This window comes from Xylaria bambusicola, assembly GCF_022495145.1.
Source record: "Xylaria bambusicola strain CBS 139988 unplaced genomic scaffold F5B22scaffold_86, whole genome shotgun sequence".
NCBI classification, from domain to species: domain Eukaryota; kingdom Fungi; phylum Ascomycota; class Sordariomycetes; order Xylariales; family Xylariaceae; genus Xylaria; species Xylaria bambusicola.
The window spans coordinates 44,319-57,489 of record NW_025953639.1 but is presented as its reverse complement, the minus strand read 5'-3'; the positions used below and the strand labels follow the sequence as shown (position 1 = coordinate 57,489).

Below are 13,171 nucleotides of genomic sequence, written 5' to 3'. Positions count from 1 at the left end.
GCCTCCAACTAATTACCATGCGTGACATTCTTTGCCCACGGTCGCACGTCGTGCTCCTTGTGCGAGTGAAAACAGTGCGGCGTCAATATCGCAAATCAACTTAGACCAGGCTTGGTTGGAGTTGGTATGGCGTACAGATGCCCCTTGGCCCTAGTTTGAATCAAGAACTGATCACTGTCACACACAAAATCCTGCGCGGTCGCGCTGGGGAATGCAAAGTCAAAGCGCCGAACAAGGGCAGCAACAACTATGTATAACTCGGCCCAGGCAAGACTATCGTCAGTTCATCAGCTACTTACTCCATTATCAGCGCCGAGTGGAATACTTACTGCATTCCCAGACAGATCCTTGAACCCTTAGAAAATGGGACAAAAGCAGCTTCAGACTGTTTCCTCCTATTGACATCAATCCACCGCGCGGGAATGAAATCATGAGCATTGCAGTGCACTTGGTCGTCGGTATGTAGCAAAAAGGGGGTCATTCCGACTGGGTGGCCGGCAGGAATCCTCCATTCGCCATAGAAAAGATCTTTCTCTGAGATACGCTGAAGCCGAGTAGAGAGGCCTCCACCCAGACGAAGGCCTTCTTTCAATACCGCGGCCAGGTAAGGTAGCTGCTCTAAGGTCTTCAAGTCGCTCGTCCTGATAGACTTGAGTTCAGCCCTCAGTTGTTGAAGAATGACAGGGTTACTATAGACATGAAAAAGGATGAGTCGAAGAACGTTAGCAGTCGTTTCAAACGCGGCATTGCATATTGTGGACACGTCTTCATAAATACGTTGAGCAGTTTTATCAGATGGTTGCAATTTCGAGTCAAGAATATCATTGACTATAGTCCGCGGAGTCATTTTCTTCCCTTTCATCGTCGGAGAGGTGGCTAGCTTTACCTGACTTTCTGTGTCTTGATACTGTTCCTGATAGCAAAAGAAATCTTCAGCAAGTGTTTCGCCTGACGTGCAATTGGAAATATGGTAAGATTTTCCTGATATAACTTACATGTAATCGCAGGAGAAAGGTTGTTAAAGTATCACCAGCAATTCTTGAGAGCAAACTGAGGGGCAGCACTTTCAAAAGATGTCCGTACCAACGTAAGTGCTTGTTGAGCCGCCAGACTTTTCCAGCCCCCTGAAGTACTACAAGCGTCGCAACGTCAAAATCTTCCCGATCCAGGCTCCCGTAAGTTTTCTTCATAATGAATTCGTTGGCAACATCTTGAGTAAAAGCGAGAGAAGCGGCACCAAGATCAAACGTGGTATTGGTATACTCTGAGATTCGCCGACACAGCTTATCAGCGTACATTTGAATCATGTTCTGATGAGCGTTCACCTTTGCTTTGGAGAAAAACGGGTTGAGTGGCTGGCGACGTGCTTTGTGAAGTTGGTGATCGATCGTAAACGCGGTTGAGCCCTTGGCTGTATGAGCATCGTAAGACCAGGCATATTTCTTCATAGAATCGTGGTTATAGAGGGCGTTCAAGAAATCATGGTCGTGAATATGCAGCTCATGGGGACTGATACGTATGATGGGACCTGTTATAAAATGTTATAGGTCGTATTGAGGAATGCGACTAACACGTCGAAATCGAAGAATAAGCTTACCATACTTCATGTGGAGTTCTTTTATCTTAAATGTATATTTGCCGTTGAGTACAAAATCGTAGTAAGCTTCATATCCACGCGTGACAGCTGCCAATTTCGGCCCTGGGAATCGTGCTAGAGGGTGCAGTTTCAGCCGATAGAAGATCATACCGGCGAGATACATCATCGATACAGCAAATATCACCTGCCATGAGGGTGGAATGACTAAATCTCCCATCCTAGATTATGTCGTCACGATACAGAGATTCCAAGTACGTTACTCTTTTGGCGGTAGGTTGGCGTAAATGCTCAAGAGGTTGTTAAACTCAGATAGAACCAGGGCCTCTCATACTAGGAAAATCCGAGCTTGAGATCCATATTCTCATTCACCATCATCATGGATAGACACGCGGGACCCCTATCTCATTTTATTTTCACTGCTCGCTTAAAGTCACGCTCGGCCAACATCCGGTCCCTTGCATGACATTCCTGCCGGCAGGACGCTATGTTGCTCACCATTGGTCAGTGAGCTAGAGCAGCTGAACTACTTCACATATACCCCGCTGCGAAGAAACGGGGGAAAGATGAAGGATTCAGCCACGTGGGGCCTTGAGTGAGATCACGCTCATCGGCTTGTTATCGAAGGGAGTAGTTGTGGGATACACGAAAGGGAGGCGTGGGCGGTTGTGAAACAAGGGCTCGGATAGTTATCTCTAGATGATAAGAGCAGATATTTCTGACAATGTGAAATCAGCTACCGGTTATTTATTCACGCATTTGACACATCGTGATTACGGAAAATCATACACAAGCAGGATATGAAACCTTATCAAGTACTTATATTCCACCAGTAACTACGAAAGAGATATAGACTAACAGTCCTGGGATGGCTTCGAATGGTATGAGGATATTCATTTGAGTTGACCAAAAGAAGGCCGATTTTTCACTTGTAGCACCACAAGTCATAAACAGTAGCGAGAACAGCTGAAGTGTTGAGGTGACCATGACCACCAATGTTTAGCATGTAGCCACGTACTGTGATGACTCATCTCAATATTAATTATGAGTAATCGGGAAATGAACTTGCTCAAATGATTGAAGCCCAAGCGCCATTCCTACGAATTGAGAACACATGACACACATGTCTTAGAATCTTAGCATCGAGCGCCACCAGAGGGATTGAATAGACCTATGGTGTGCATAACCCATCATCGTCTTCCACGGTCATCAGTTAAAATACGCGGAGATACTGTTAACTGAAGCCTAGTCTTAAGTGGTGGAAGTTAAATAATTACTTCTCATTTTCTAACTGTGATTGAGCCTGATCTAGTCTTGGGTGACATAGCCCTGTTGGCTTTGTGTTTCTCTTGACGTATTTTCTATCTCAATTAGGAGGGAGCTTGTACTTGATGAACACACTACGTTCTACTAGAAGGCCCGCCCTGGGTGTCGTAAGACCTCAGCTGTGGGAGAGTCTAATACCTGGGTGTTTTTGACATTCTTTCGACTCTTTCACATCTCCGAGCTATGTAATTATGCCTTCGCTTCTTTGAGTGGATAGTAAGGCTTACTGAATATCCTGGCTGCACTCCACCTTCTATGTAACAGTAGAACTTGTAACTAACCTTGTAGCTACATGTAACTTGCAGATACACGTAAATCGCATGGCCTCAAATTGATGGGAATGATAGAGTAGCTTAACCGTGGGCGGATATTGGTTGGGTTTGATACCCCTTTCTGGGTGAATTGGCGAGTAGTTAAGATAGGGATTGCCGAGATCGCATACATCATCTGGCAAAACCGGGGACAAGAAAGACGAAGGAGAGTTGAAAGACTGTGTATGTGTCTATTATCAATATCTAAAATAGCTGAACCGATTTTCATCGCAAACCGGCCTGGTATCGGGATACCAGTTGCATCTCATACAGTCCTCGTCCAAGAAGCTGCGTCAATTCTAACGGTCATAAAACTCATTGTCAGGGTCTCAGGGCAGAGGAACAAAGAGATATATTGTATATAGTCAGAGAAGTCTGAATGCATTCAGACCTCTGACCTTTTAGACCTTGTGTCACAATGAGAGTCTTACTGTATACCTTGTACAGCCCTTCTGACACTCATTATCTCATCATCGACTTCACTGCACAGGAGAATACGTGCAATGGTCTTGAATACGGAGTTTTTGGAAAGGTGCTTATAGCAGAGCTACAGCACCAAGCAAGCCACCAATAGCTGCCGCGCCGGTGGGAAACCCGGTGGGCATGGAAGCACCGGCCAAAGACACCGATGAAATAGGCAGTCCGGTACTAGTAGTTGTTTCATTGCCCGTAGGTGTCGGGTACGGGGTGGATGTGGTACCGTTGGTATGGTTTGCTTCGACTTTGCATAGTTCGCCTGGGTTGCTTGCAATGGAATGGAGATAGCTAGTAATAGAAGACGCTGCTTCTCCCGTGGTATGGCACATCGTGACGATCCAGTCATACGACGCAATTTCCGTAGCAGCGAACGCGAGGAGTTCTGAGCCCCATGTTCCGAACTTAGATAGCACCGGCGCAGGCAGCTGGGTAGCTATGCTACATAATTCTGATGCATACACTGATGGTCTTGATAGAAGGTCCTCGGCAGGTATAGTGAAACTAGGGGAAATCTCTGTAAGGGCAGCGTCGACCTCGGGAGGAGTCGTTGGAGCAGCGGCGATAAGGGCGTATATGGAGCTCGAGCACCCCGGGTCAGGAAAGCGAGTGCTTGTCTGAGCCAGAGCGCTCCCAAAGGAAGCCACAGCGAGGAGAACCTTGGTGTTATGCATGGTATCAAATACTTCGGTAGGTTTAAGCTTCAAAGTTGGTCACTAGGTATGAGAGTATAACTGATGCGGAGGAGTGTGGTATAAGTGTAACTAAACATAGACCATGGTAGGTGATTTTATACTATGAGTCGTCCCTGTCGAAGCGGCCATCCTGATCTATAGAATAGTTAGTAACACTGATAGAGAGACCGGGTACTATTCCCGTGGCCTGGGCTGTCGTGGAGCAATGTTCTTGATCCACCTCCCGGACTTGGACATGATCAAATAGGCTATACCCGTGCCACGTCCCACGCTTTTCTCGGCTTTGGATGGAACAATATTACAAATCCAATAAAGCATGGAGCGTAGTATGAGTAGTATTTGAGAGTTGCTATTTCGAGGAAGAGATCGTGGGCACCATCGCTTTCACAGAAAGACAATAATTCTCTATTGAACGTACTAGACCGGACACTCCAGAGCATATACACATCTCAGAATGCGTCGGGCCGTAGCTCTTCACCGCGAAATTCAACGTGGTATTTTTGCAGAAGCGATACCACTGATGGAGAATAGAAGTCAACTTACTATGTAAGCGTCTACCCAAGATCGGGACCTCCCCCCACACGCTGAAAGCAGTAGGTGATATCTTAGCATGATAGGAAGCCCATTCCCTTGACAACCCCACTCACTACCTGGGAACATGGTGATTCAGGGTCTTAACTGTAGGTCTTTCGTATCTCGTCCACTTGAATGCGAGTTCCCGGGGTAAATGAGTAAGCGCACTGCGGACATGATTCCGATTATCGCCTCCAAGATCTGTGCTCGCTAGGATATACTTACCACCGCCTGTCAATAATAGTAATCCATCTAAAACTTTCAAGTATAGAATTATATTGGTTTCAATCTACGTAACAGTATACTTACCTAGGTACTTAAGCATATCCTGGACTCAAGAAACCTCCCATTACAGTCCGCGCCGGAGTCCCCCAATCACCAGGGCGGCCTTTCGTTTTCGTGATATCAACGCATTCGTACTCCATATCTTTCATTTGTCTCTCCCATCTTTCTGACCTAGTATAAGCCCTTATCTTTTCCATAATAAACCGAAATAGGACCCAAAACATCTCTCCATGACCACCATAGTCACAAACCCATTCTTGGTGTTTGGAATGACGCGTATCGCTAAAGATATCGAGATATGCGTGACAAGATTCGTGTACAAGCGTGCTGAGAAACTTCTCAAATGGTCGAATTATGCCTTGACGATCATATCGATGTATACGAATCGATGGTCCTTCGTCTTCCATTTTATAAGCACCACAATAATTACCTTTCGGGGCCTCACTCGTAACCCTTAGAAGGACAAGTTTCTGCGTTCCTGATTTTCCTTTGACTTTTCTGGTTAGGAGGCCGAAGAAAAACAGGTCGTCGATGTCGGCTAAGTAACTCTGTAGCTCATCTCGAAGCTTTTCATTGTCCATGCTTTTGAAGTCCATCTCCTGTCCTTTGCGGTACCACTTTATGAACCGCGTCACTGGCTCTGAATATGGGTCTTGAACCGCCCAGGAAGAATTTGACACTAATCGAACCAACGATTGAGCATCGTGTGGTGTCTTAGTCCTTGGAGAATTAGCTGAATGTAAGCTCGGTTCTTTCCACCTGTTGTCAGCTATTGTTTTCAACGTAAGGACATCGGGGTGTATATAATACGACATTGCCCTGTAAATAGATAAACGTTCAGTATTGAAATAAGAAGCTGATGGTTGTTGTTTTGTTATAACAGATAAGTAGGATAGTCTTTTAGACGTAGGGTTGATTATTTTGGTTGGCAATGGACTCGTTGGTAGCTTCGTTTAAGCCCACATATATAGTCGTATGCTACAATAGTAGTGTTATCTGCAAAGGCCTTGTTGTTCAACAATCTACTTGTATTAGGCTACACCTAACAACAAACAAAGAAATGATTAGCAATAAACTAAACAAAGATCATATTTACTAATAGGGGAAGTTTAAGACTATACAGGTGTTATATAAGTTATTGTTCAACTAGCTGCAAATCAAGGTGTATTAGTATGGATGGTGAGCTTGCATCTACCTTATATTGATAATCGCCGCTGACTGGCGCAAGTCCAATTTAGTGCTTAGAGGGTAGCTTCCCTGAAGTATCCGTAGTCCTCTATCAAACCGCGCAGGTACTTGCTATTACACGCGTACAAGCTGAACATGCAGTTCGCCTTTTGCTACGAGCGTAATACAGACAATTTCAGGCTGTTTGTGATCTTCGAAAGACATACAGCTGATGTTAGAAACGAAGTTATAGTTATAAACTTTAATTCATAAAACAAAACTATCAACACTTAAGCGGTTAAGGCTAGTAAACTAATTATATATAGAGTTAAGTTAAGCTATTAAGATTAAAATAAATTGGTTAACTAAGGCATTTTATAGCCGTTATGCATCATTATAGTGTGAATAGCATTAAATTCCAAGCCTAGATATCTGCCCTTGTTATAGAAAGTTAGCAATCACATGATTATGAAAGTTTCGAATTTGTGCCTTTCTCTATCATTCGATTCTTCGTCAGGGCAAGGGCGGTACGCGCCATACTAATTCTTCGTAGCTATGGTATAGTGAAGGCGTTACTACAATAATCCCCGAAAGACTAAGATGATCCATCATCATCCTTGTCTAGTGTAGTAGGCACGGGCCAATTATCGTTCGTAATATAGGCGAACTGGGCGAAACGTAGAGACGGTGGAATCTATCTCCTACCGGACGATGCCCTTTCCCTACGAGCCTAACATGCTGTTGCCGATGTAATCATCAGGAGCAATTGATAAACGGCATAAGAAGCCAGCAGAAGAATTAGGTAATGCGGCGGTTGTCGAGCCGTCGAAATATCTCAGGTAGACTAGGTGGTGGGTCGACGACATTATGGAAGAAAATCCGCTCCACACTCAGGCTCGTCAGTGTGTGACTGGCCTTTTGTGAGATGGATTCGATGGAATCGGGTTCTATTATTAGAAAGGCAAAGTGGGATAAAGAGGCCCATGCCTTGAGATCAAGTGTGCCGATCCAGAAATGCGGATCATCAGTAAAGTCTATGATGCCCGCCATATAGACCTCGCGGAGTGTGGTGGCACAAATGGCGTCTGGGACAGGCATCTCATTGATGTACTGAACCAGGTTGAAAGGATGCTCGATGCTATTTCCACGCCCCTCGGGCGGATCGAGATTAAGGATCATGTCGTATTCAATGGACACCGACAGTCGCTTGAGCTGGGCCGACTCAGAGATGACGCAGATAACCCATCGCTTCCAAACATCCAGATCACCGCATATGTTGATGAGGGAGAGCTGCGTTAGGTGTTTGCAAATCGCATCCTGGGGTGGTGCGCCATACGTGCCGGCACAAGCGGTGTAAAGGCCCCCATTCAGCCTTATCTCGCCCATCTCGCAGCGCATATTGAGCTTGTGGCCGACTGGAAAATCATAGTACAAGCTTCGGAGGTCAGTAAGGCTGCTCAAAGTTCCAATGCACTCGCGAGACAATGCCAGCTGTGAACACCTTAGACGCAAGATATCAGTCAGTACTATCTTTGCTGAAAGCAACATGCCGGACTAGCGGCCCACTCACGCGAAGCTTCTAAGTCTTCTAGCGGCAGAGAAGAGGTTGATCGGCGCGCAGTTGATCCGGTCGTACACATCGTCAAGAAGTCCATGATGCCATGCATACCAACTTAGACCGCCCTGTAGAAACCTGTCCTTCCATACTTCCGCCATCGAGGCGAGGGCCGGCGAAGAAACGATCATAATTCGCGTGTAAGAAAGCTTCCCGCTGCGGATAATGAGGTCCAGCTTCGACTCATCATACAAGAAATGGACATTGTTTGCATCCTATCGCAGACAGCGATTCAGAGAGGGCGTGAAGGCCTCGTTGAACGTGCGTGACACGAGGCATGCATTGTAGAGCAGTCTGCGAGAATGGGTCTGCGTATGCGTATGCGTTAGATGTGGTAGAGCTGCCGAGACGAGTTCTCACTCACACTTTCGGCTCCTAGTAGCAATAGCTCAGCGATTTGTGTGAAAGCAGTTGCGGCTATGTTGAAGGGTTGTTCAAAGGACAGGTACACGGCTGCCTGTAATCCGTACAGCGTCACCAACGAGGACTACCGGGACTTCACTGTCGAGGATCCGAACACGGCAAGGAAATGATATCGCCTGAGGATTTGTTGTCTCGCTTCCTGAGAAATGGTTTACAGTGGTGAGCACGGCTATGATCATAAGCTGAGGTGTCTAGTTCCGTGGTTACTTTTGAATGTTGGTAAGAACCGAAACAGCGCGGGGGTGGCGCAGTCTCTCGGGTGTTGTTGTTTATGCACCTTGTTTGTGACCACTCTTCTGGCCAACACCCCGCGTTCCTTTCTAATTCCTTGTCATTAGCCACCTTACTGGCTTCTTTCGTGCCGCTTTCTCTTCATTTTCTAACGTCATCTGAGCCGCCAACTTGATGCTAGCTTCTAGGTAGTAATGGCTCTTTTATTAAACCAAACATAACAGTATCCTTTACTTTTACCTACGTCTCTTTCAGACGCCGACAAGACGGGCCGATGTAAACGCGTCTTCCTCGGACCTTCCTCGGACCAGGCTCTTACGTCTGCTGCTCTTCAGTCTACATCAACTCAATCAGATATGAAGCTACAAAAAGCCTCTCGCTGCTTTGGGGTCATGTTGATTTTCGCTCTCATAGCATGGGTTCTTCTGATTTCTTTACCAAAGGAAAAACATCATCTCGCAATCACTCATAACTTCGGCATCGGTTTTGACCTGAGCCCCTCATATGCGTACGTTTTGCCAATTGTACTGGACCGCGCAACTAACCAGATCTCAGCACTGTCGCCGTCTCATACCCAAATGGGTCCATTCAACAAATTGCTAGAGTTGACGGTGACAGAGCGTACAGGGAGATGATGCTCAGATTATCCCTACCTACTTCGCAACACTTGCAGTATGTACCTACTGTTGCCTTCCTGTTCTTTTAGTCACTTATCTAATCCCGAAATTAGTAAACCTTACAGAAACTTGGGTGACTCGATTAGTGACATTCCTCGCCAGATATGGCGGGACACTCGTAAGAAAATGGGTCTCCCTTCCTCTAAAGATGTAGGCACCCTCAGTAATATGATCTACGCCCTGCGAGCGCGGGCGACGTGTTATGTCGGCGAGCCTGTTTCGGCGGCGGCTATATCTATCCCTCATCTCACCGCTCTATACGGCGACGACCTTCGTGATGCCTTTGAGTATCTGTCTCTGTTCTATCTTGAATTCTTCCCCTTCTCCAACTTCCACCCATTACCAGCGAGTATCGCGTCGTACGCAGGTAATGGCTTAGGCCTCTGCGAAGATTACAGAGACGACGCGGCTTGCGCAGAAGAAGAGTTGAATATTCCGTCTCAATTCGCATTGACTGTTGGGTACACGCATACTAGTTTGACCACGAGCCAAGCGCACGTTTCGAGCGCTTATTATATTGAAGCAACACCAACTTTGGAGAACCTGCGCTTAGAATATGATACAAGACATGAGGAGTCTTATTGGGAGACGGTGCGACATATGCTTCAGTCTCCTGTCATAGATAGCCCTGTCTCAAGGAATATCTCAATGGTTCTATTGTTTGGTGATGCGACTGAGGTGCCAAGATTCAGGGGAGTTTTGGGTGCAGTGATCAATGAGGTGCTTGGTGGTCAGGTGCAAATTGTTGATCAACAACCCGAATTTAGTGCATCGAAAGGTGTCGCAGAGCTGGCAAAAAGGGCCATATTCAGGCAAGGATGGATTCAAGACGTATCGTCTGAGTTGTAGAACTCGTTACTGTCCTGTCGCTCATTTTCCCCGCTTTTTCCTTTTCCTTTCCTAGTTCGAGGACAGCCCATTATAATTTAGTAGGCACCACTTATTAGCTGTGATTTCTAGCTTATTGCTTGTTAGAATCATAGTGCTGTCATGGGACAAGATAGAAGTGTATACTAAACCACTTCGCTATCTGCCAAAATATAGAACCAACGTTCTCAGGGCGATACCCTACGCGTCTACATTCAACTATATGGTACTGTAACAAGTGCCCTCTGTTAATGGTTGAACTTGCTGTATATTATCTATGAAGCATTGAACCCGTTCTAAAATGGACCACCGTCGTTTATCCCCGATAGATTATTCCTCGTCTCCTTGAAGAGGAGGTGCAAATGCTTTATGGTGTAGGCAGAGTAGTTGCTGATGAATCATCCAAAGCCGAGAACATTGAAATGGCGCAATGTAAAACCCACCACCATTTCTGAAAGCTGAATGTTAGCTTGATATTTACTATTCTTAACTCTGTCATATGAGTATCACTGATCTCTGATGAGGGACAAATTCAATCTTTAGGGGTTAAAAAGAAATCTATTTTTGATCTATTCTGAAAAGTCCAATCTATAAAACTGGAATATCATAACATGTCGAAGCATACACCCCAAAATAAGTAACAAGCCTAGTACTATTGGCAGGAAACCAATAGTTTAGCCATCATTGTTTTGTGTCTTAGGCATGGAGAATGGTGGCCCATTTAAGGAATGTCCTCCTGGCCGGGCTGGATGGTGCCGTTGTTGATGGCAGCCAGGTGAGCACGAGTAACCATGCCGTAAGCAGGGAGGTATCGGTCCAGAACAGGGAGGAGCTCAAGAGCACCAGGGGAGGCGCGCCAGTCACGCATCAGCTCGCAAACAACAGCAAAGTAAGAGACGACGTGGACACCAGCCTCACGCATGCGGTCGTTAGCCTGCTCACGGATATCGATGGAGGTGGTTCCAGAGGCCTCATGGTTTGCCCAGACGCTGTAGCCGGCCTCACGGAGGGAGAGAGCAGCAAAGGTAGTGCCTGTTGTTGCGGAATGGTTAGAGAAATTGTCTCGTCAAAGGGGCAAGAGCAAAAAGGGGCGTAGGAGTTGGGCCAACTTACAGACGTCAGTGACAATACCGGCAATGATGATTTGAGACTTGTTGGTAGCCTTGACAGCCTCACGGAACTCTGCGTTGTCCCAAGCGTTAACCTCTCCCATACGCCTCACAACCGAGACCTCAGGGTACATCTCCAAGAATTCGTTGGGTAGAGGGCCATTGGGGCCTTGGGTGAATTGTTAGCTTATGATGAATGTTTAAGAAGAAAGAACTAGATACTTACCAGTCTCGGCAGAGGTAGTCATAATGACAGGAATGTCGAAGACCTTGCCAAGCTCAGCATGAGCATACATGGCGTTGCGGTACTGGACTGCATCATAATCCCGAGAAAGACTGAACAGGCCTTCTTGCATATCAAGAATGACGAGGACCTAAGAAGTTAGTGACCTGGCTAAGTGAAGGTATAAGCGATGAGAGACTTACGGAGTCGTTCTTGTCGAGTCTCTCGTACTTGAAGCCCGAAGCATTGCAGGTTGCGGAAACAGCACCTGCGAATAGCAGGGTAGAGTTTAAGCTGAATCTCATTTTGGCGGTTGGTGAGGTGATATAGAAACGATTGATGTTTGAGACAGAAGCTGAATATGCCACCGAGGACTAAGAAGGTGCTTTGTGTGAAGATGAAACTGATGGTCGTGGGATAGAGAAAAGTGTTGTTCATCGGGGAATTCGCGACATTATTTATATTGCTTGACCTCAGTAGATATGACCGTCACTTATCCTTTGGAGTCGTACATTGTGGTAGTCTCGTCGCTTTGTTACATAATCGCCCACCCTTGCTGTCGGGTCTGATTGTCTGAAGGACCACTAACTCAATCTCCGCAACCGAGTGTTAGCGCACCTTAGACAAGTCATGAAAATTTTGCTGGCACAAGCTTTTGTCATGCTTGCGATACGATATGATGAGGTTAGTTTTCTCATCTGGTGTAGATAGACACCCTCTATGGTTTATGATGCCAAGGAGTCTGTATGGGCCCAGAATATTAGTCAATTATAGCTGCATATTGAGGGGATAGCTGGGTTTTTACCGTAACATTGGTAACTCATTACACAATGGAAAGAAAGAAAATACTACTCCCGATCAAGACTGACTCTTGATTACGGACCCAACTCTCCGTGGCTAGTGAGTAGGTAAGCTTGATGTCACAATGGTCCAGAATGTGGGATGCCAAGATGTTTCCCCCAAGTGTTGGCATCCCACAGTACCGATGGGCGCTGACATACACGTAAGAACCAAGCAAGGTTGACAAAGGGTCAACCTCGTGTCGAAGCTAAGCCCGGTTTCTTTTCTAATCGCCGAAAAAGCTTATTCAACATAGCTAACTATTGCCTCACTTGCAAGCCGCAGTGGCCATTCTTTGCGTAACAAGGTGCATTGCTTGTAAAAATATGCATAATCATTTGCTATTATCTCTAGTAGTTATCGTAAATATTGCTTGTTGAGTTCCCATGGCAGCAATAAACATCTGATTTTGAATATTAATATCTCAGATGTTCTCTTTATCACTATAAAATATCCTGTCTGCATGAAGATAGAGAGCAAGCTTATCAAGGACGTTGTCTAGCGTGAGTTTCCTAAGTGCATAATCTTGTACCAGGATGCGGGATTTCGAAAGTCGATATTCCCCAACTTGAATCTAACTAAGCCCAACTAATAATGTAAGTAAGCCACAGGTCCTGCACGGCCTACTAGACTCTACGTGGAATGCAGCTAACTCTTAGCGGTTCACTAGCACTAAACACGATGTTCCCTGAGCGGAGCGGCTTTTTGTCTACCCTGGTTTGAGCTCTCGGAACCTCCAATTGGAATGATGGATTAACTTG

The 13,171-nt window shown here is 45.9% G+C and overlaps 6 protein-coding genes across 6 annotated transcripts; 1 reads left to right on the top strand and 5 right to left on the bottom strand.

Moving 5' to 3' along the window:
- Nucleotides 1-95: 95 nt before the first annotated feature.
- Nucleotides 96-1,814, bottom strand: F5B22DRAFT_652292 (trichodiene oxygenase; the record flags this gene model as incomplete). The annotated part of the gene is made up of 4 exons (XM_047979587.1): nt 96-273; nt 330-913; nt 996-1,528; nt 1,598-1,814. The coding sequence occupies 4 exons, from the start codon at nt 1,812-1,814 to the stop codon at nt 96-98; spliced, it is 1,512 nt and encodes a 503-aa protein (XP_047825107.1).
- Nucleotides 1,815-3,767: 1,953 nt separating this feature from the next.
- On the bottom strand, nt 3,768-4,709 carry F5B22DRAFT_662231 (uncharacterized protein; the record flags this gene model as incomplete). Its single annotated transcript, XM_047980427.1, has 1 exon — nt 3,768-4,709. The coding sequence occupies exon 1, from the start codon at nt 4,377-4,379 to the stop codon at nt 3,768-3,770; it is 612 nt and encodes a 203-aa protein (XP_047825106.1). The 5' UTR covers nt 4,380-4,709.
- Nucleotides 4,710-5,290: 581 nt separating this feature from the next.
- On the bottom strand, nt 5,291-6,073 carry F5B22DRAFT_652290 (uncharacterized protein; the record flags this gene model as incomplete). Its single annotated transcript, XM_047979586.1, has 1 exon — nt 5,291-6,073. The coding sequence occupies one exon, from the start codon at nt 6,071-6,073 to the stop codon at nt 5,291-5,293; it is 783 nt and encodes a 260-aa protein (XP_047825105.1).
- A 636-nt stretch (nt 6,074-6,709) lies between these two features.
- Nucleotides 6,710-8,719, bottom strand: F5B22DRAFT_630120 (uncharacterized protein). The gene is made up of 3 exons (XM_047976523.1): nt 8,405-8,719; nt 7,996-8,348; nt 6,710-7,926 (listed from the first exon to the last, which is right to left on the bottom strand). Exons 2-3 carry the CDS (start codon nt 8,169-8,171, stop codon nt 7,224-7,226), a joined length of 879 nt encoding a protein of 292 aa, XP_047825104.1. The 5' UTR covers nt 8,172-8,348; nt 8,405-8,719; the 3' UTR covers nt 6,710-7,223.
- On the top strand, nt 8,716-10,780 carry F5B22DRAFT_630116 (uncharacterized protein). The gene is made up of 3 exons (XM_047976522.1): nt 8,716-9,202; nt 9,250-9,366; nt 9,425-10,780. The coding sequence occupies exons 1-3, from the start codon at nt 9,051-9,053 to the stop codon at nt 10,218-10,220; spliced, it is 1,065 nt and encodes a 354-aa protein (XP_047825103.1). The 5' UTR covers nt 8,716-9,050; the 3' UTR covers nt 10,221-10,780.
- Nucleotides 10,777-12,478, bottom strand: F5B22DRAFT_630114 (Isochorismatase-like protein). Its single transcript, XM_047976521.1, has 5 exons — nt 12,376-12,478; nt 11,774-12,312; nt 11,574-11,721; nt 11,352-11,516; nt 10,777-11,270 (listed from the first exon to the last, which is right to left on the bottom strand). The coding sequence occupies exons 2-5, from the start codon at nt 11,873-11,875 to the stop codon at nt 10,960-10,962; spliced, it is 726 nt and encodes a 241-aa protein (XP_047825102.1). The 5' UTR covers nt 11,876-12,312; nt 12,376-12,478; the 3' UTR covers nt 10,777-10,959.
- Between the last annotated feature and the right edge of the window lie 693 nt (nt 12,479-13,171).